General features: G+C 56.4%; 1 protein-coding gene across 2 annotated transcripts in view; it reads left to right on the top strand.

The window, feature by feature from the left end:
* IGSF21 (immunoglobin superfamily member 21) overlaps window positions 1-21132 on the top strand; it is a 279944-nt gene extending 258812 nt beyond the window's left edge. Inside the window, exons 5-11 of one of the 2 annotated variants that reach the window (XM_027522157.1) lie at window positions 5122-5237; window positions 8640-8906; window positions 9036-9114; window positions 19113-19198; window positions 19542-19734; window positions 20144-20182; window positions 20910-21132. In XM_027522157.1, coding sequence (XP_027377958.1) covers window positions 5122-5237; window positions 8640-8906; window positions 9036-9114; window positions 19113-19198; window positions 19542-19734; window positions 20144-20182; window positions 20910-20983 — 854 coding nt within the window. In that variant the 3' untranslated portion in view covers window positions 20984-21132. Of the gene's footprint in view, window positions 1-5121; window positions 5238-8639; window positions 9115-19112; window positions 19199-19541; window positions 19735-20143; window positions 20183-20909 lie in introns of both variants that reach the window. The other variant, XM_027522155.1, reaches the window with a different exon arrangement.
* The last annotated feature ends 213 nt before the right edge of the window (window positions 21133-21345 follow it).

Raw genomic sequence — 21345 nt, 5'->3', positions numbered from 1 at the left:
GAGAGGAGGCTGGAATTGGAGGAGGGGAGTGATGGAGACAGATATGAGGGAGTGCACAGAGACGGACTGGAGATGGGGGTAGGGGAGAGAAATGGAGCTCGGATGGAAAAGGGAATGGGAGGGGGGTGGAGAAGGAAGAGAGACGGAGCTGGGCTGGGGGTGAGAGTGGGGTTGGAGGAGGAGGTGAAGACAGACACAGAGACGGAGATGGGGGCATGGAAGTGGTCGGGGAAGAGTAAGCGGGAAGGGAGGCTCCAGACTGAGAGCCCAGGGAGCAGCCGTTCCTGGAGGTGAGAGCACTGAGCACAGTCAAGGGAAGGGAAGAGAAGATGCAGGGAAGAGGGCAACGGCGACACGCGGAGCGAAGTGCCCCAAGGCCGCCAAGGACTCCCAGCAGAGGCTGCCTGCCGACCGCCTGCACTCAGGGCCCGCCAGTGGGCAGCAGCAGGCAAGAAGCAGCGTGATACTCTCCCAGAACACGGCAACAGAGGGACGCTTCGACGGAGACGGTGGGAAGCCTGGGCCTCCACGCTGACGTGAGCAGCTCTGCTGTGCCATCGTCCGCACCACGGAAATCCATTGTCTCAAGAGCTTGATTAACTGTACATGTGGCTAACACCTGCTCAGAAGCATAACAAGACACAGGAACACGGCTCCCAATCAGGGTGTGTGTGGGTGATGTGCGTGACTTGGGTGCAGATCTGCAGAATGTGTGTGTGTGTGTGTGTGTGTGTCTGTGTGTGTGTTGGGGGAGGGGGCGTTCGTGCTGTGCAGAGAATCCTGGACAGGATCTGGAGGGCCTAGCTGCCAGTCCAGGCAGTGCCACCGACTGACGGTGTGCCTACAGGCAAATCTCTCCTGCTGTCTGACCTCAGTTGTGCTCATCTGTAAAATGGAAGGCCAGCGCTCCCCAATAGAAATCTGCCTTTAATTGCAAGTTTTCTCAGGACCACATTAAGAAAAGCCTTGAAAAGTGAAAATGAATTGGCATAGCATATTTATTAAATCCAATATCCCTTGTATTATTTCAGGAAGTAACCAACATAAAATATTCATGATATACTTAAGGTGCTTTTTAAAAAAAAAATTGTCTTCCAGATTCAGTGTGTATGTTACGCTTACAGCACATAGGATCATGGGAAAGCCACATTCCAAGTGCTTAGTAGCCGCAGAGGCTGGGCGGCCACTGTACTGGGCAGCACAGATCCAGGGCACTGTCTGGCCGCCTCACTAAACTGTGAACGCCCCCAAAGGCAGAAATTTTATTCTCCCAGACAGTAGCAACGGGCCTCAAAGACAGAACATTAATACATCCTTCTGATAAATGCATCTGACATGCACTTTCAATATGCTTTCAGGCACCACTTTCTTATTTATTTATTTGGCTGTGTTGGGTCTCAGTTGGAATTTTCATTGCTTCACGCAGGATCTTGGTTGCGCACAGACCCTCTAGTTGTGGCCACCAGAGTTGGTTGCTCCACGGCAGGTGGGATCTTAGTTCCCTGACCAGGGATGGGACCCACATTCCCTACACTGCAAGGTGGATTCTTAACCACCCACCAGGGAAGTCCGAAGGTACTAACTTTACTGAATTATCAGCACTCGATAATTCCATTTTGCAGGTAAGGAAACAAGTTCAGAGAAGCTGAATATCTTGCCCAAGGTCACATAGCTGGAAGTGGTACAGCTGGTCTTTGAACCCTGGGTAGTGTGATCTACGGGCTTCCCAGGTGGCGCTAGTGGTAAAGACCCACCTGCCAATGCAGGAGACACAAGAGACGTGGGTTTGATCCTTGAGTCAGGAAGATCCCCTGGAAGAGGGCATGGCAGCCCACTCCAGTATTCTCGCCTGGAGAACCCCATGGACAGAGGAGCCTGGCGGGCTACGGTCCATAGGGTTGCCCAGAGTCAGACACAACTGAAGCGACTTTGCACACACACACAGTGAGATTCAGGGTCCATACTCTTCACCATCGTCCTATACTCTCTCTTTCATAATCGTGATACAGATGATACCAGTTAAAATTGTTCAAGCGAGCTTACTATGTGCTGGGCACCTGGTAAGCATCATCCCGTTTACTCCCCAAAGCCTCCTATACGGAAGCTTCTAGGTATCTGATTACTGCTTGCTCAGTGAAAAAGAAAGAAGGAATGAGTGACTTTTAAAGGTGCCCCCTGCCTAGCTCTGAGCCTCTAGAATTCTTGGAGGGGATACTTATCCTTACATATTGACCACCATAAGCAGGGCCAGAGATAATCACGCTGGTTGGTTGCTGGTTGGTTAGTCATTCAGTTTTGTCCGACTCTTTCACGGCTCCATGGACTGTAGCCCGCCAGCCTGCTCTGTTCACGGGATTTCCTGGACAAGAACACGAGCGGTATTTCCTTCTCCGGGGGCTCTTCCTGACCCAGGGATCAAATGCGTGACTCCTGCCTTGCAGGTGGACTCTTTATCATCTGAGCTATCGGAGAAGCCCCACCAGAGACTTTTGCTAAGCTCTAATTGACATGGTCCCTTGATCTTTGGGGCACCTGAGTTAAACAGAGCCACCCACAGGAGCAGTTCCCCCGGGATCTCGATTAGAGGTCTGCTTGAGAACTGAGCGTGTCAGGTAAACGAGCGTCTGCAACGGCTGAAGTGTGCACTCAGGGCTAAAGGCGCCAACAGACACAAGCTCTTTCCTTCTTTCCAAAGACGGAGGGGGTGCGGTTTCACACGGCGTTGGAGCCCTGGGGTCCGGGAGTTCCGGTTTCAAATCTAAACTCTGTGAGCCCCAGAAGGTCACTTCACCCCTTAAGTTTCCCCATCGGTAAGACAGGAATAAATAAACCCTTTCTGTAGACTCATGGTGAGGCCTAAATGAGTTAACACACGTTAAGGGCTTAGAACAGCTCCTGGCTCCTAACCTTTGGCCACGGTTGGTTCTTGCCGTGGAATCCAGGCTTGCAGCGAGTTCTAGAAAAGTTAGATTGCAGGCTCTGTGACGTGTGGATAATTGAAACATTCTGGTGTATCTCTCCCGGCTCGGAGTCCCTACCCCACTTCCCATCTGCTTCCTCCCATCTCACACTTAATTACAGTTCTCCATCTATTGTTCTCCCCGTGTTTCCTGTTTGTTCTGCTTCCCTTGCGACAGCTCGTGGTGGCTGTCTGAGTGAATGAACGGTTCATACCTGGCTTCGTCTCACTAGACCTTAAAATAGAGTTGCCAGGCGCCTGTCGCCCCCGCCAGACTGTGAGCCTCTCGAAGTGCCGTATCCATTTCATCACCAAGCGCCTACGGCAAGCACCTGGCACCGTGCCCAGCACCTAGTAGGTGTCAGGAAACGTTCGTCGGATTTAATTAAACTTAACTGGAGTGAAAACCCCTTGCAGAAAGGAAACACTCACCCCTCTGCATTTTCTCTGCACCCCCCACTGCACCTGACCCAAGGCTACAAGAAGCCAGAACTGACAGCCTTTCCTAAGCAAAGGCCTAAGATTCCGGCTCCTGTCCTGCGGATGACAAGGCGGCTGGAGAAATGAACTGCAGGAATCCTATAACCAGTGAATTCCTAGCATGCACTGAGCCCTTTCATAGCGATTTACTGGTTCATCCTTCGAATATGTCTGCCAAGGATTAGTCCCATTTAGCAAATCGGGAAGCTGAGGTTCACGGTTTTGGTAATTTGCCCAAGGATGAAATGGAGGTGGTGGTGACCTCGCTGAAACGCTGGCTCCACATTTGAACTCTCAATGTCGCGTGGTGCCTGGGGGCACCGGCTTTGGCAAACCAGCCCGTGGTGGGCAGTGGGGACAGGGCAGAGAGCTGGCAGGAGGCGGGACCTGCAAAACAAGCCAACTTTAGGGGAAAAGAAGGAAGAGGGCAGGCCACTGGCTTTAAATACCTCAGAGTCACCTGCTCTGGCTCCGCGGTCGCCCTCTCGCTCTGCGGTCGCCATGGTCTAGGCTACCCATCTCTCTCGCTCCGCGGTCGCCCTCTCGCTCTGCGGTCGCCATGGTCTAAGCTACCCGTCTCTCTGGCTTAAATAGCACTCTGTGTTTCCAGGCTCAGATCATGTTCTGCTCTTGTTTGAAGCTTTCAATGGCTCCCTACTGCTCTCAGGACAAAGAAAAACTCACAACCAGCGCTGGGCTGGTAAACCTGCTCTGTGGGAGCCCGGGAGGGGGGCAGGGGAAGGAGAGAAACAAGGAAGTCCTGGTTTGCAGTGGCGGCTGATTTCCATGGTGTAAGGACGCCCACTGGGCCATCTGTTTCAATCTAGCAGCGGTTTAAGAACTGGTTCACAATTCCCAGGAATGTCACAGTCAGCTCTCAGGAGCTGGCGGGAACTGGGCCCCACACACCGCTGTGAGCGGTGACCCACTATGGTGCCCTGCAAGTCTCCCAAGTCCCACTGGGTACCTCATCCCCCACCTTGCCCTCCCACCACAGCGTCCTGCCTCTCACTCCCCTCCCCCCGCCCCCCGAGCCAGCTGCCATGAGGCTTTTGCACATGCTGTTCCTTCCACCTGCCACACTTGTCCTCTGCCTGCTGCTGCTTCCTCAGATCACAGCACAGGGTCACTTCCTCAGGCCTGGGTGGGGCCCTGCACACTTGGCTACACCAGGTATCTGATGCCCTGAGCACAGTGGACCATGGTGGTCTCTCCATTCCCAGTTATCTTCCCCGCCAGGCTGTAAGCCCCAGGTGGCAGGGCCCTCATTTGTATGCCCAGCAGGGACGTCATTCTCATGGCAGTTGATGGCGGGGGCACCCCCTGGAATTGTGCAACATTTGTCCTCTGCCAAAGCACCTATTGGGTTTCCCTGGGGGCTCAGCTGGTAAAGAATCCGCCTGCAATGCGGGAGACCTGGGTTCGATCCCTGAGTTGGGATGATCCCTTGGAGAAGGGAAGGGCTACGCACTCTAGTATTCCTGTCTAGTGAATCGCATGGGCAGAGGAGCCTGGCGGGCTACAGTCCAGGGGGTCACAAAGAGTCGGACGCGACTGAGCGACTTTCCCTTTCACACTTTTCACCACACCTAGCAGAGGACCTGGCCTGGCCTAGGTCATCCCTGAATTCTTTCTGAACCTTCCAGTGAAGCCTCGCTCTCCCTGTGCTTCTCTTTGGGTAGCTCCGCCCACCTCCATCGAGGTGGTGGCCGCTGACACCCCGGCCCCCTTCAGCCGCTACCAAGCCCAGAACTTCACGCTGGTCTGCATTGTGTCGGGAGGGAAACCGGCGCCCACGGTGAGTACCGCTGCAGCCGCCCCTGCTGTGTCCCCTCCTGTGTGGCTCATCCAGCGGCCGTGTCAGCACGGAGCTCACCGGCAGAGCGAGGGGCAGAGGCCGCTGTCCGCGAAGGGGCGCTCTGCTCTGTCTGCCTGGTCTGACCCTGCCCGCTCATCTGACCCACCCGGATGTCCGTGAGTCTCTCTTGCTTCCTGGTGAGGTGAGGAGGACCCCCACGTCTCCTGGACCCTGAAGTCCCTGAGCTGCAGTGAGGGTGACCTTCAGGAGATCCCAGCTTCAAGCACACCTCTACCCCAGTAACTGAACAGGTGGAGACTGATGAGGCCCCGGGAAGGGAAGCAAAGTGGAGAGAGGCCCCCACTGTGTCCGTGACAGCGCTGGGGCTCAAGGTCGTGCCCTGCAGCCCCAAGTCCAATGCGGAGGGCGGGAAGGAAGGAGCGAGGGAGGGAGGGGAGAGGAAAGGGGGAGAAAGGAAATGGGGACTCTCTGTTTTGGCCAACTCCTTACTAGACCCACCCCACCCACTTTGGGGGGGGCTTCCCTGCTGGCTCAGCAGTAAAAAGTCCACCTGCAATGCAGGAGATGGAGCTTCCATCCCTGCATCAGGAATCTGGAGGAGGGCATGGCAACCCACTCCAGTATTCTCGCCTGGAGAATCCCTTGGACAGAGGAGACTGGCGACCCCCGTCCATGGGGTCGCAAGAGTCGGGTAAGACTGAGCGAGTAAACGTCACCGCCAACCACTCTGCGGTCTGCTGGTGCAGCTCCTGAGTTATTGTCACAGCAGCTTGAAGTGGGTGGGGGAGGATAGGACCTGAGGGCATCCGGGGAGCTGGCTTCCAGCCCTGACGTCACTTGTACCAAGTGACCCTGAGCAGGAAAGCCCCCCTCTGCTTCTCAGGCTTTTTGAGGAGGTTTAGAGTGTGGACAGTATTACAGCTTTTCAGCTTTTTTAGAAGCAGCAGGACCTGTTTGATCTAAATGAAATATACATGGAAGCCCTGTGTAGAAGATCTTTAAAAGTGAAGGAAGGGCAAGTTGCCCTAATGGGTCCTGAGGCTCGTCTGTGGAACCCTTAGGGCTCCCTGCAAACTCCCCTGGTGGCTCAGCTGCTAAAGAATCCCCTGCAATGCAGGAGTCACAGGGGATGTGGGTTTGATCTGGGTTGGGAAGTTCCCCTGGAGGAGGAGGGCACAGCTACCCACTCCAGTATCCTTGCCTGGAGAATCCCCATGGACAGAAGTGCGGCGGGCTGCAGTCCATAGGGTCACAAAGAGTGGGACACAATTGAGCGACTAAGCACAGCTCACGGGGCTCCCTGAACCGTATCGAGAGCACATGGGGTGCATGCCCCCAAGGCCCCTTCCAGTTTGACCTTGTGAGTTTCACACATCACAGGGATTAGGAGGCATAGAGTGGAGTCAGCAGCTTCCCTGGTAGCTCACGTGGTAAAGAATCCGCCTACAATGCCGAAGACCTGGGTTCAATCCCTGGGTCGGGAAGATCCCCTGGAGGAGGGCACGGCAACCCACTCCAGTATTCTTGCCTGGGAAATCCCATGGACAGAGGAGCCTGGCGGGCTGCAGTCCATGGGGTCACAAAGTGTTGGACATGACTGAGCAGAGTGGAGCCATGGGCAGGGGGAGTTGAGTCCCAGGTGGGGAAGTGGTTCTCCTTCCAGACCCCCGACTGTCTCACAGGTGGGATCCATGGAGGGTGATCCTGGGACCTGGGCCAGTTCACCCCAGGCTGTAGCCCAGGGAGACCCAGCTGCCCAGGACGGGACAGGAGTAAACAGGTGTGAAGCGAACCGATACAGGGCAATAAGCAGGTGCCCAGAGGCATAGCGGGCCGTGGCGGGGAGCAGAGTGCGCCTGTGATAAGGTCCTGCCCCTGACCTTACAGCCCCAAGGACACAGACCAAAAGCAGCCTCAAAGCCAGCAACCAGTGAGGGCAGGACATGGTCCCAAGATTTCCTCCTCGGAACCCATAAGGAGGTCTGGCCTCCCTAAAGGGAGACAAGCTGGTCTTTTTCCCCAAAGAAAAACACCTTTTCTGCACAGCACACACACAAAAAATTCTGCTCACAGTCCCGAGGCTGCCAGAAGACCTCCCCTACCCCACACCCCTGCTTCAGCCCTCTGGCTCCTGCCATTTAAGACATAGCAATACGAAATTCAAATATACAGGAGATCCTCATCTCCCCGCATTCCAGGCACCTTATGTTTGCCTGGGACGTCAGAACTTGAAAGAATTCTTTGATATAAATTACAAACCTGCTTTTGAAGCACTTTTCAAAAAAAAAAAAAAAAAAAAGGAAAAGAAAGAAAACCCCCAAAGCTGGCTATTATGTGCATAAGAGATTCTTCGCTGGAGCTATAAACGCTGACAGCCTCTGCGCACCCCACATTTCATGCACTCTCCCACACCCTCCTCCGGGCACCTCCATCTCCCTTTCCCCACCGCCACCAGCGTCCCCAGAGCTGCTTCCTGGCCTCCCCTCTCCCTGCCTCCCACCGATTTATTTATCTCATTTATTGAAAAAAATATATACACCCAATCCCCACAGGCCTCTGGCGTATGTACCAAAATAAAAAGACAGCAAATTAAATTAAATGCCGCCTCTGAAAACTCGAAGTCCCTATTAGCAGAGAAAGCGCGAGGATGCCGGCTTTCGCCCCATCCTGCACCAGCGCCCTCCCACACACACACACACACCTCTCCTCCTCCTCTGACATCTCATTTACTCTCTGGTGCCCATCTACCCTCTTGCCCTGCTCTCTCCAGGTGGACAGGGACCACCCCCTTGCAGCCTGGGGTTGGGGGAGGGCTGCCAAGGGCTGTGTCCAGGGTCCTGTTTTTGCTCACTGTTTCTGAGCACCCAACAGCCTCAGGAAGTAGGTGTTCGTATTCCCTTTGTGGGCGTGCGTGCTAAAGTCGCTTCAGTCGTGTCCAGCCCTGTGCGACCCCATGTACTGCAGCCCGCCAGGCTCCTCTGTCCATGGGATTCTCCAGGCAAGAATACTGGAGTGGGTTGCCATTTTCTCCTCCAGGAGATCTTCCAGGGCTCGAACCTGCGTCTCCTGTGACTCTTGCCTTGCAGGAGGATTCTCTACCGCTGAGCCACTGGGGAAGCCCCAGTATTCCCTTTACAACTAAGGAAACTGAGGCTCAAAGAAGCTCATTGGCTCAGCCTCTGCCACCAGAGCCTGCGTGTCCCCATTGACGCGAGCTGCCTCAGAGCGCCAGGGGTGCTGGAGGGGGAGGGGCAGAGCGGGGTCCATCCAGAAGGCTACGAGGAGCAGGAGGGGCCTCCTGCAGCCAGTCCCTCTGAGAGCCCCTCGGGAGGTCCCGGCCACTGGGGCCAAACCTTCCCCCCACCTTCCTTGTGATTTCAGGTTTATTTCAAGCGAGACGGGGAGCCCATCGACGCAGTGCCCCTGTCGGAGCCGCCGGCGGCCAGCTCTGGTCCCCTCCAGGACAGCAGGCCCTTCCGCAGCCTCCTGCACCGTGACCTGGATGAGACCAAGATGCAGAGGTCCGTGTCCCTGCTGGACGCTGAGACCCGGGGCGGGCGTCCCTCCACGGAGCGCCCCTCCCGCAGCCTGACCCCAGATCCCAGCAGCGTCATCCAGGCGACCACCGAGAGCATCCCGGAGACGGTGGTGAGCCGCGAGTTCCCCCGCTGGGTGCACAGCTCCGAGCCCGTCTACTTCCTGCGGCACAGCCACAGCCCGGGCAGCGACGGCACGGTGGAGGTGCGCGCCCTGCTCACCTGGACGCTCAACCCACAGATCGACAACGAGGCCCTCTTCAGCTGCGAGGTCAAGCACCCAGCTCTGTCGATGCCCATGCAGGCCGAGGTCACGCTGGGTGAGGCCCGCTGGGAGCCCCTCTGCAGCGCCCCCTCCCTGCAAAGCCGGGCAGTGGGAGCCTTAGAACAGGGCGGTGGGCCGCCAGCCACCCCGGAGACGGGGAGAAGACGGAGCAAGCCGGGGTTCGGGTCGGGCACGGAGGTCAGGGGCAGGCTCTTTGGGAGGTTTGCTGAGCTGGGTTGGAGGACATGGGAGGCTATGGGGGGGTCTGGGGAGTCGGGTCCAACAGGATCAGGAATATGGAAGCCTCGGGAGTTTGCTATATCAGTGTTAGAAACGGGGGCTTTTCAAGGTTGAAGATGGGTGGAAGGTGCCAGTCCCAGGGAAGTTTGCTGCGCGAGTGAAGGATACACAGGAGTTGGGACTCGTAAGATAGGGTTGCTGAGTCAGGTCAGGGAAAGATGAGGACATGGACGGGACAAGGGGAGTTTTCTCGATTGAATAAGAGACTCACAAGCCCAGGGAAGAGTTACCAGGCACGGATCATGAGCGTGGCAGGCCGCAAGCTGGTCGGATCAGGGTCAGGACTGCTAGCGGTTATGGAAGCTTGGTCAGCAGGGGGGCGGGGAACGTACCCGCTGTGGGAGGGCACCGCTCTGGCTGGGCACCACGGAAACCCTGCCACCTGCAGGGATACGGGAAGTGGCTCAACCAGAGAACCAGAGCCCAGGGTCATCTCAGCCTGAGAATCTAGTCCCCAGCCGGGACCTGCTTCCTCTTCCCGCGGAGCACCAGCTTGGCCTCTCCCCAGAGCAGCTCCCTAAGATCTGATCCATTTCCCCTTATCCATCTCCCAGCTTAGTAGCGGCAGGAGAAGCGACGTGTGGAATCTTCTCTAGAAATATGAGACCCTTCAAGCCAGAGTCTGTATTGACTGCGGTGGGGTAGGGCAGGGAGATGGCCTCAATGACCCTGTACTGGTCTCCTCTGCCCACAACACTCTGGACCTGACTTTCAGCACCCAGCAGCTCAACTCACAGCCCAAGGAGCCTGGGCTTGTCCCTGCAGCTCCCCCAGTGTTGAGAAGTTGCCTGGAAACACCCGCAGCCCCCAGCCCAGACCCCCCACGACAGGGAGAGAGAACAGTGACTGCTGGCAGCTGAGACCCCAGCCTGTGCCGGGCGGGCGGCGGCGGCAGGCGATGGCAGCGGTGTCCAAAGGGCATCTCTGCTTTCAGGTGGCCCACCAGAAAACCCAGCAGCAACTCTGCACCAGGCACCAAGAGAAAGGTGTACATGCACACCTACTGTGCGCCAGGAACATATGCCAGGGTCCTCTCGTTCGCCCTTCACAGGCAGTTTACCGTGCAGGCCCATTTTACAGGTGAGCAAAACCGAGCCTCACTTTGGTGGGATCCCTTCCTTTGAGCCACAAACTTATAAGCAGCAGAGCTGGAATTTCCAGCCATTCTGTTGGTGCCTTCTCCACTTCCCCCATGCCAGCCACTGAACCTACCAGCCCCAGAGCTGGGCACCCTTGCTGGCTATGGGTTAGTTCTCTGAGGACCCATAAAAAAGTCCCTTTGATTCCCAGAGGCCACTTGCCCACACAGAAAATGACCATAAGGGCTAACTAGCATTTACTGAACACCTACTGCATACCACAGACCGTCGCTTTCCTCGTACAAACCCAGCGGATACCCCGATTGTTAACCCCCGTGGTCACTGAATGAGATTAGGGCTAGCAGTGTCCCATACAGAGGAGGCAACTGAGACCCCGGGAGGTGAAGTGCGGTGTCCGAGGTGAGTGGGGCGGGGCAGCTCCAGCTGCCACTCGCTGAGCTGCCTCGGGCATCTGCTGTCACAGCACCTGCCCTGTGAGTACTATTTGCTCTTCATGCCAGGGAAACTCGGTGAGCACCCGCTGTGGGCAGGCCCTGTGTCAGGCGCCAGGGTCTCTCCCATGCAGAGCATGCCCAGACCCCTCTCCCAGCCTTCCCACTTTGCCAGGCAGCCCCGCCCCCCCTTTCTCTGGACCCTCCATCCTTCCCAGAGTGCTTTCTTGCGTTTGAGCCTCCCTGTCCGCAAGATACAGTCTACTTCCAGGCTGGGAGTCAGAGCAGCCTCAACCTCTCATCAGGAGGCTTTATCCGTGGAGGCCACCCCTGGCCTCTCTTGCCAAAGCCTTGGCTTCCCACGAGAGGGCTCCCTGGCCCACCCCAAGAGAATGAGAAAGTTGAGAGCAGACGAGGCTTCTGAGCAGCCGGCTTCCATCCCCGTGATGGAGCAGTGCTGTGCCCAATCTTCCTGATGCCCACCCAAGTCACGTTAGAGCACCTGCCTGCCCGGCCCTAGGTTCCAGATGGTTCCTGCCTCCAAGTGGAGCCACCTTGACATGCACCCCCAATCGTCCTCACCAGAGCAAGAGAAAGGCCCGCTCACAGGCAGTGGACATGACGGACACGGGATCAGGGGACCCGGCAGGGCCACCCAGGGGAAGGGGCCAAATAAGCTGTGTGAGTGAAGAGACCCTCAGGCTGGCTTCCTGTCTCATCTCAACCACTGCCAGTTGGTAGGGTCTCAAGCTTTTTGGGACTCTGAGCCTCGTTTCCTGACCTGCTGAGCGGGAAAAGCTGGTGTATGTGTGGGGCGTACCCTGGAACCGGGCTCTGTTCCAGATGCTTTCCCCACAAGATCTCCTTGCAGGACCCTACGAGGCGACTGAGCGATGCCATCAATATCCCCATTTTATAAGTGAGGGGACCCGGGCTGAGAGCAGCTCTCCTTGGGTCACCCAGCCAGGTCTGACCCCAGAGCCTATGCTCTTAACCACTGCGCCCTACTGCTCACTGGTGTGGCTGTGGTGAGGAGCCAGGGAGCCAGTGGCTATGGCCAGTGGATGGTGGTGTGAGCCAGAGGTGTCCTGAGTGAGGGTCTGTGTGTCACACGATCAAGGCATCCTGCACTCTGGCCATGGCGGGGAGAAAGCACGCTGCAGGAGATGACCTCAGGGCACACGTGCCAATCAGCTGCTCAGGACTTTAAAGGTCAGGCCGGCAAGGGCTGGGGTACGCCTCCCTGTGCTTTCCCTTTGTGTGTGTGTGTGTGTGCGTGTGTGTGCACGCACGTGTGTGTGTGTGTGTGCGTGTGTGTGTGCATGCCTGTGAGTGTGCGTGTGTGCGCACCAAGCTGCCTCAATCGTGTCCGACTCTGTGACCCTATGGACTGTAGTATTCCCCCTGCCAGGGATGCCCCTCAGCTCAGACGCCACTGTCCCCAGGAAGACAGAGGCCTGGTGCTCCTAGAGTCCGTGTCAGGAGACGGCAACTACCTTCTTCCCATTGATCAAACCAGAACGCTTGGAGTCACCCACTTCTCCCCACTTTCCTCCTACCCCACAGCCAAGCCATCCTTGAAAGTGAAAGCCACTCAGTCATATCCAACTCTTTGTGACCCCATGGATTATACAGTCCATGAATTCTCCAGGCCAGAACACTGGAGTGGGTAGACTTTCCCTTCTCCAGGGGATCTTCCTGACCCAGGGATCGAACCCAGGTCTCCCATACTGCAGGCAGATTCTTTACCCCTGAGCCACCAAGGAAGCCCAAGAACACTGGAGTGGGTAGCCTCTCCCTTCTCCAGCAGATCTTCCTGACCCAGGAATTGGGTCAGGGTCGCCTGCTCTGCAGGGGGTCCTTTACCCAGCTCCCTGGCAGCTCCCCCTCAGAATCGACCCCACCACCACCCCGCCTCATGGTTTCCTGTCCAGCCTCCCCATCTAAGCACTGGCAGTTCACGCTGGATCCGTGCAGCAGCCCCAAACTGGCCTTTCTGCTCCCGCTCGGGTCCTTTTCTATCCTCCACCCTGACCGATCTACAATATAAATCCACGTACACACCCACCCAAAACACTTTGATGGTAGACAGATTGATAGAAGAGAAGACAGTCCAGAAACAGACGCACATACAATGGATTTTTGACAAAGGTCCCCCCAGGCTGTTCAGGGGGAAGACAGAACTCTTCTTAACACGTGGGCCTGGAACTACTGGGTACACTTAAGGAAAAGATGGACCGACCCCTACCTTGCACACACACGATTAATCTGAGATGAGTCACAGACCTAAATGTAAAACCCAGCATCGTAAAAACTTCTAGGGCAAAACACAGGAATATATCTTTGTGACATTGGATGTCTTAAAAAGGTCACAAAAAGCACTAAATGCAAATTTGAAAATTGGTGAATTGGACTTAATCAAAATTCAGATCTTCTGCTCCTAAGAAGACACTTTCAAGAAAATGAAATGAGGTGAGATGAAGAAGCAAACTACAAACTGAGAGAAAATACTCTCGACACAGATACACGATGAGGGATTTATATCCTGAATATATAAAGAACCACTACAGATCAATAACGACAAATTTTTAAAGAGAGGATATACAAATGGCCAATCAGCATATAAAAAGGCATATAAATAACATCATTAAGGAAATAAAGACTAAAACCTAAGGAAGATACTGTTCACAATGACTACAATGCCTGCAGTAGAAGGATGGACAGCACCAGATGCTGGCAAGGATGTGGGACAGTAAGAACCTTCACACCGCGCGGGGTGTGTGAGGGCGCTGCCGCTCTGCAAACTGGTAGCTGCTCACAAAGATAAGAAGACTCCTCTCTGGCCTATGACCCAGCAATCTCACTCATAAATACTTGCCCGAGAAAAAGGAAAACATACGCCCACGAAGACTTGGGGCTTCCCCGGTGGTGCTGGTGGTAAAGGACCCACACGCCAGTGCAGGACTCGCAAGAGACGTGGGTTCGATCCCTGGGTTCGGAAGAGCCCACGGAGGATTCAATGGAAGCCCACTCCAGTACTCCTGCCTGGAGAATCCCATGGACAGAGGAGCCTGGCGGGCTACAGTCCACGGGGTCTCAGAGTCACCCACGACTGAACACCCACAAAGACCTGGGTGTTCACTTCTCATCAACACAGACGAGTAAACTCCTAAGACACCAACATCGTGGGTGAAGCTCAGAACACTGTGCGGTAGCGTGCACCCCGCACGATTCCGTTTGTGTGAGCTGCTAGGACACAGAAGCGACCTCTGAGGACAGGAATCAGAGCAGCGTTTACCTGTGAAGCGACCTCTGAGGACAGGAATCAGAGCAGCGTTTACCTGTGAAGCGACCTCTGAGGACAGGAATCAGAGCAGCGTTTACCTGTGGACGGTGGAGACGGACTGGGAGGAGGTCTCGGGGGACCTCTGGGGGGGATGGGAACGTTCTCGAATTTGACCGGGAGAGTGGTTACACAGGTGTTCACATGGAGTAGGGTTTATCAAATTGTGTTCTTAAGAACAGCGCATTTCCCTTCTGCGAGCTTCATCACAATTTAAGAATATATGAAAGTCAAACAAAGCAACCCAAAACAGACTGCATCCTGTGTAAACTTGCACCCCCACGGAGCTCATCTTTCACGCTCTCCTCTGCTCCATCTGCTCCTGCCACAGGGTTCTCCTTACCCTTCCCTGAGCATGCCCAGCTCAGCCCACCGCCATGACTTTGCACTGTCCTTCCTTTCTGCCTGGAATAACCAGATAATCTGAACCCCTCCTTCACTCAGGTCTCTGCTCACATTTTCTACCCAAAGGCTCTTCACTTGAACTCTCTTTCCCGGTCTCGTCTTGGCCCCCCTCGAAATACTTCCCTTGCTTGTTTTCTGGCATTGCATTTATCTCCATCTGCAAGTGTATGAGAGGCTTCCCAGGTGGCTCAGTGGTAAAAAGAATCCACTTACCAGTGCAAGGAGATGCAAGAGATGAGGGGGGATTGATCCTTGGGCCAAGAAGATCCCCTGGAGGAGGGCATGGCAACCCACTCCACTATTCTTGCCTGGAGAATCCCATGGACAGAGGAGCCTGAGGGGCTACAGTCCATGGGGTTGCAAAGAGATAGGCATGACTGAGTATGCATGCATGCAAGTATATGATATGTTTTCTTATTGCCTGGATCTTCCACTGGAATTTAAGCTGAATGTGGATAGGGTCTTATTCACATGGTACAGGGCTCAGTGAAGATTAAACAAGGTGGTGCATCCGAAGTGCTTCCCATAGTGACAGAGTAAGGATTCAGTGAATACAGGCTACTGTTCTTATTCATTATTGTGTCCCCAACATTGCCCTGCATAGTGGCCAATACGGATTAGGTGTCCAGTAAAGAACCAGATACAGCACATGAGTGAATGAGTGGGTGGGTGAGCGGATTAGCAGGTTTATGGGTAGGTATCTGGACAGATGATGGATGGATAAATGGATGCATGGGGGACATGGTGAGGGGATGAATAATAGGATGGAGTGATGAGTGGATGGAGGGATGGACAGAATGAATGCTTGGAAGGCTGGAGGGATGGATGGATGGATGGATGAGTAAGTGGGTGGATGAGTAGGTGGGTGAGTGAGTAGATGACTGTCTTCGTGAAGACCCAGAACTCCCACAGTGAAGGGCCTAGAAGAGCTTTTCCACGAGATTTCACAAGGCTAGTATTGCAGCACAACGCTGAGGGAGTAAAGACAGCAGTTATAAAACCGGGATCTCGTGCACGCCCCTGAGCAGATGCACACCATTTCACATCTCTGTCTCGTCCCTCCCACTCACTGTCATTTTCAGAACAGTTTCTCCAAGAGTTGGGGAGTGGCCTATTCTCCCCATGTACAGGGGAGAAAACTGAGGCCCAACAAGCTGAACCGACTCATGCAAATCACGTAACCAGGGACTGGAAGACAGGCCTCAGTCCTGGGTCTCCAGACTCCCACTCTTTCCACATGTCCAGGAATTGAGAGGAAGGAAATCTCAGGGACAGAGAACCTTCCTGTGGGTCTTTTCAGCGATGAGCTCTAGGGGCAGGAGAGCGGGCCCAGGACCAGCCTGTCAGGAGCTGCTGAAGGGCGTCAGCGTGCGGTGGAAGGGTGTGGGTGGTGGCCGCTGGCCTCCCAGCAGCTCCTGCTGCAGGTCAGAGGGGCTGCCTGCCACCAAGGCTCTCACTGGCTGGCAGCTGCCAGGGTCAGGCCCGGACGTATGAGGGCAGAGCAGACCCCTCACCTACCCACCCCATGCCCCTCAGGGTTGGCTCCACCCGGGAACGCAGCACAGCAGGGGAGGGGTCTGGCTGCCCACATGCAAGCAGCTTCCCGGGCTCTGAGCGCCCCTCTAAAGACCGATGCACGCTCAGGTCCTGCTCCGGCCAGGTCTTCGCTGTCTGACCTCCTGGGAGCCAGTTACGTAACCTGCAGAATGAGTTTCATGGCAACTTGCTTCGTAAGCATCAGGATGAGGGCGAGGGCTGGGGACGGTCCTAGAACGGAGTCTAGTGCGTGTCAGGCGCCTGATAAATGTGAGCTCCCTCTCCTGGGGGCCCGGAAGCCCAGGCCGGCCTGAAGCGGGTGGGCGGGGCCTGTAGAAAAGCCGGCAGTTGGGAGTCTGACCCAGGAGCTGTCTGCTCCTTCTGCTCACCGGGCAGTGGGGGGCGGGGGAGGGGGGGGAGCTCTTCTATGCCCCCTGCTGGCTGCAGCGGGACGGTGCCGCCCGTGCAGGACAAGGAGAGAGACCTTCGCCCGCAACGCTCCTCACCTGCAAAGGGACCTTGACCGCGCTTGAAGTTCATGAAAAAGGCGAGAAAGTGACTCGGCTCCCCTAAGCCGTCCTTGCCTTATGAGGACAATCTCAAGACGCTGGAGGTTTAAATGAGATCATGCATCCCAAGTTGCTTAACGGAATGCCTGGCACTCAGGATGTGCTGGACAAATGCCTCAAACCCACACCGTCTCCCAGCACTCCTAACAGCCCAGCGTGGTGGGCGGGCAAGGGTGGTCGTGGCTGTTCCCATCCTGCATTTGGGGAAACGGGGGAAGGGACTGGTCCGGGGCGCACAGGGACTCCTCTCCTCGTGGTGGACGCAGCAGTGGGAACCGCCCCCGTCTCCCCCATCGCTCCGTCCCCTGGCGCGGGCCCGCTCTTCCTCCTGACGCGTCTCTCTTCCCCACGAGGCCCTTCAGATGTCTTGCTCTTGATTTAATTAACAGTCCTTTGGTGTCATTCTCAGAGAACGAAATTGGCAGTGCCTGGGAGATCACTCGCGTCCGCCAGCTGCTCTGAGTTCTTCTCTGAGAGCTCTGAGTGGGAAAGAGAGGTTTCCGGAGCTGGTGGGGCCGATGAGGAAATCCCGGGGCAGCCCCAGAGCCTGGTGACAAAGCTCTTCTCCTGCTGCCACCCCTGGAAGGTGCTCATGGAGAGAGGCACACGAGCAAGGCAGTCCGATCTAAAGCCTACCTCTTTCCCTGGCCCAGAAATCTGCAGGGTCTGGCCCAGCCCACACCCCCATTACCCCCGACCTTCAACCTCAGCGCCACGACCTAGCTGTTCCCTCCACCTGGAACACTTTCTGGGAGCTTCCTCTCAGCTGACATAGCAGCTCAGAGGAGGAGATACTCAGACCCTGACTCCCCACTGGTCCGAGTCTCCACGATGCTATGGCTCTCTGATAAGCTCTTGTTCACCTACTTACTTTGTGTCGAATGTCTCCCCTACCAAAGTGTGAGCCCCGTGTCAGCAGGCACACGCCTCCATCACCACCGTGTCCCCAGCCCTGCCGAGCAGCTGGCTCAGTAATTCCTTGCTGGATGAACGAGTGAGTGATGGAAGGATCTGGCAGACAGAAGCTTGGTCTGAAAGCCACGGGAGGAGAAACTGGCTCTGTGGGTGACCTTGGATAAACCCCTTCGTTACCCGTGGGCTATGGTTTTTCCAGTGGTCATGTATGGATGTGAGAGTTGGACTATAAAGAAAGCTGAGCACTGAAGAATTGATGCTTTTGAACTGTGGTGTTGGAGAAGACTCTTGAGAGTCCCTTGGACTGCAAGGAGATGCAACCAGTCCTCCTAAAGAAGATCAGTCCTGAGTGTTCATTGAAAGGACTGATGTTGAAGTGGAAACTCCAATCCTTTGGCCACCTGATGTGAAGAACTGACTCAATGAAAAGATCCTGATGCTGGGAAAGATTGAGGAGGGCAGGAGGAGAAGGGGATGACAGAAGATGAAATAGTTGGATGGCATCACTGACTCAATGGACATGGGTTTGGGTAAACTCCGTGAGTTGGTGATGGACAGGGAGGCCTGGCATCCTGCAGTTCATGGGGTTGCAGAGAGTCAGACACGGCTGAGCGACTGGACTGCACTGAACCCCTGGGCTTCGGTTTCCCGGTCTGAGACCTGGGAGGAAGAACCCGGTGATCTCCGTGGCTCTTCCTCCCCTGATAGTCTCTAGGCCCGCCTTGGGCGCCGTGTCTCCCAAGTTCAGAGACGTTAAGGGGCTTGAAAGAAGTGATGCCAGATGGGGAAGAGAATCAGGACACAGACCAGGCCCAAGGAAGGAGACGGCTCCCCTCATATTTTGGTACCTTCCCCTCACCTCCAATCCAGAGATTCTAGGAAAAAAAAAAAAAAAAAAATCGTGGGTCAGACTAACCTGGAAGGAAGTGCTCTGGGGCAGGAATGACGAGCCGCGACGTTTGGCCCTGGTGCTTGCTCATGGTGTGACCTTTGGCAAATTGCTTCCCCTGCGCCTCAGTTAACTCAGCTGTACAATGGGGACGACACGGCAAGACCCCCCTCACAAGCGTTGAGTGCTCATAGGAGTTTGAGTTTCTAGCAGTACTGGCTGCTGGAGCAGGCTCCTCCCTGTTTGCTGCTGAGTCATCTCCAGGTGGCACCTCCCTGGGGCATCCCCGACTCCCCGTCCCCAGGGCGTCTCTGATCTGACGTCTTGTCACACCGGCTGGTGCTTGTGTTCTGCCCGCACTGAGAGTGAACCCCACCAGGGCAGGGGGTGTGTTCTGGGTGCCATTAAGTCCCCAGTTCTCAGCCGGGACTCGGGAACTGTGTGTGAGTGAGCGCACTGGATGGGAGCCTTGTCTTCCGTTCCTCCGCCCCTCCTTTCCTTGCCGAGTCCCCTCTCCCCCGCGCAAACACACAGCCCTCTGACCCGGCCTTTTCCTCCTTTACAGTTGCCCCCAAAGGACCCAAAATCATGATGACGCCTAGCAGAGCCCGGGTCGGGGACACCGTGAGGATCCTGGTCCACGGGTTTCAGGTCAGCCTGGCTCTGATCTGCTGGGAGGGAGCGGGAGGTGGGCGGGGCCCCAGCTTCCCTCCCCTTGACTTCCAGCACTGCCAGCGGGCCCCAGTCTCCGAATCTGCCTGACGGCAGAGTCGGCTTTGCCCGCCCATCTGCAGCTCAGAGCACGCGCGGCACGTGGTCTCGACCTTCTTTTCAGCCCTAGAATCCTCTTCTTCCCAAGGTTCCGGGCAGCCGATCCCAACCCGTCGATGAGAATGTGTTCCCCGCGCCCCACCAGGCCCTACCTCTGGCCCCCTTCCCGCTCTGGCAGGAAGGGTCCTCCTGTGACTCCGCCCTCCCCTGCTCTGGCCAACAGAACGAGGTCTTCCCGGAGCCCATGTTCACGTGGACGCGGGTGGGGAGCCGCCTGCTGGACGGCAGCGCCGAGTTTGACGGGAAGGAGCTGGTGCTGGAACGCGTGCCCGCCGAGCTCAACGGCTCCATGTACCGCTGCATGGCCCAGAACCCGCTGGGCTCCACCGACACGCACACCCGGCTCATCGTGTTTGGTATGCTGCGCCAGACCAGGGGATCGGGAGGGCTACCCAGGGATGGGTGGGGTTGTCCCAACGAGGTGGGCGCAGCAGGGGCCTGAGTTCCCCAAATTTGCCCCGAGGAGGCGCCCGCAGCGAGGCACTGGAGCGCTGCGGGGGAGACAAAAGCAGCTTTGGAGCTCGGGAGCCCTGGGCTCCAATCTCAGATTTCCCACTCGGTGACGGGGCAACCCCGGGCAAGCGGCTTCCCCTCCCTCAGTCTCTCCATCTGTAGAATGGGCCAGTACCTCCCAGCCCGCAGACGCCGTGTGCCTGCCCTGAGCGGCGTGGTGACGGGCGCTCAGCAGGTGCTGGATAAGGGGCCTCCTTTGCCAAGTTCTGAATGCTGTCCGTGCTCTACTTCTCTTTCTGTTCTTCCCGACAGAAAACCCGAATATCCCAAGAGGAACAGAAGACTCCAATGGTAAGTCTCCAACCCTGGAGCTTCTAGCGTGAAAGCTCTGGTCCCCCAAATGCTCCCTTTGCCTGCGCTTGCCCCTCCCTCAGGCCTTAGGCGCGTGATTGTCCTCTAGTTGGGCAGAGTCTGGGTCAAAGGTCAGGAGTGGGCACTAAAGCCGTTAAGGGGGACCCAGTACCCCTAAGCAGCCAGCAGGGATCTCCAGGGACCAGGTCTTTCTGGGACCAGCTTCCATGACCCCAAGAGGATGTGTTCAACCCTGACCCTGGGGTTGTGGTCTGGGGCCCTTGGCCACTTCGCAGGATGCTGGGCACACAGACCAATGCGTCAGCAGGGTCCTTAATGCTGCCCCTGTCTCCAGGCTGGCCCTGACCTGGAGACCAGCCCGTGGGGCCCGGATACCCTTCCCAGGCCTGCAGCCCTCCCCTCCCCGCACTGAGCTGACCCCACATTTCATGATGCATCCCCCCATATTCCTGGTCCGCACTGCAGGGTCCTGGGGGCCCCCAGGGAGCCCGGCCTCAGCCCAGCAGGCCTGGGACAGGGAAGGGATCACACATAGTCAGCTGGGACCGACAGCAGGGCTGGGGCTGGAATCCAGCTGACCCCAGCGCTGAAGTGCAGACTCTCATCCGGGGCCCTCCGGAGCTCCGTGGTCCCCAGAGCCCACACCCACCCACGCCCCCAAGAGAGGCGGTGCGGGGCCCCTGCCCTGACGCCGCCCCCTGCACAGGTTCCGCGTCTGGCCCCGCTGGCGTCCGGCTCACCCTGGTGCTCGCCCTGACAGTGGTCCTGGAGCTGACGTGAAGGCGCGGCCTCCACTCCATCTGGCACTGGCATCTCTGCGACCGGTTTTCCTTTCTTTTTTAAACTATTTCCAGTCTTGTTCTTAGTCTCTTTCTGTCCGTGTCTTGGCTCCTTCGGTCAATTTAATTAATATAGAACACTTTTCCCCACCTCCGTCTGTGGCTCTGTATTCTTCATGTTCTATAGCAGCAACAGGGCGCCTCCCAGAACGCAGCCTTGGGTCAGGCAGTGACAGGGTGACAGACGGCATGCTCTTTCCCGGAGGTGGGGTGCAAGGGCAGTGCCTTGTCTCATCCAAATCCAGGCGTGGGAGGTTGCCAGAGACTCAGGAAATCTAAGCTCCCTCAAGGCCAGGTGTAATA

This window comes from Bos indicus x Bos taurus, chromosome 2 (assembly GCF_003369695.1).
Source record: "Bos indicus x Bos taurus breed Angus x Brahman F1 hybrid chromosome 2, Bos_hybrid_MaternalHap_v2.0, whole genome shotgun sequence".
NCBI lineage: Eukaryota > Metazoa > Chordata > Mammalia > Artiodactyla > Bovidae > Bos > Bos indicus x Bos taurus.
Note: the sequence above shows the minus strand (reverse complement) of the source record. Positions and strands in the feature narration are given on the sequence as shown.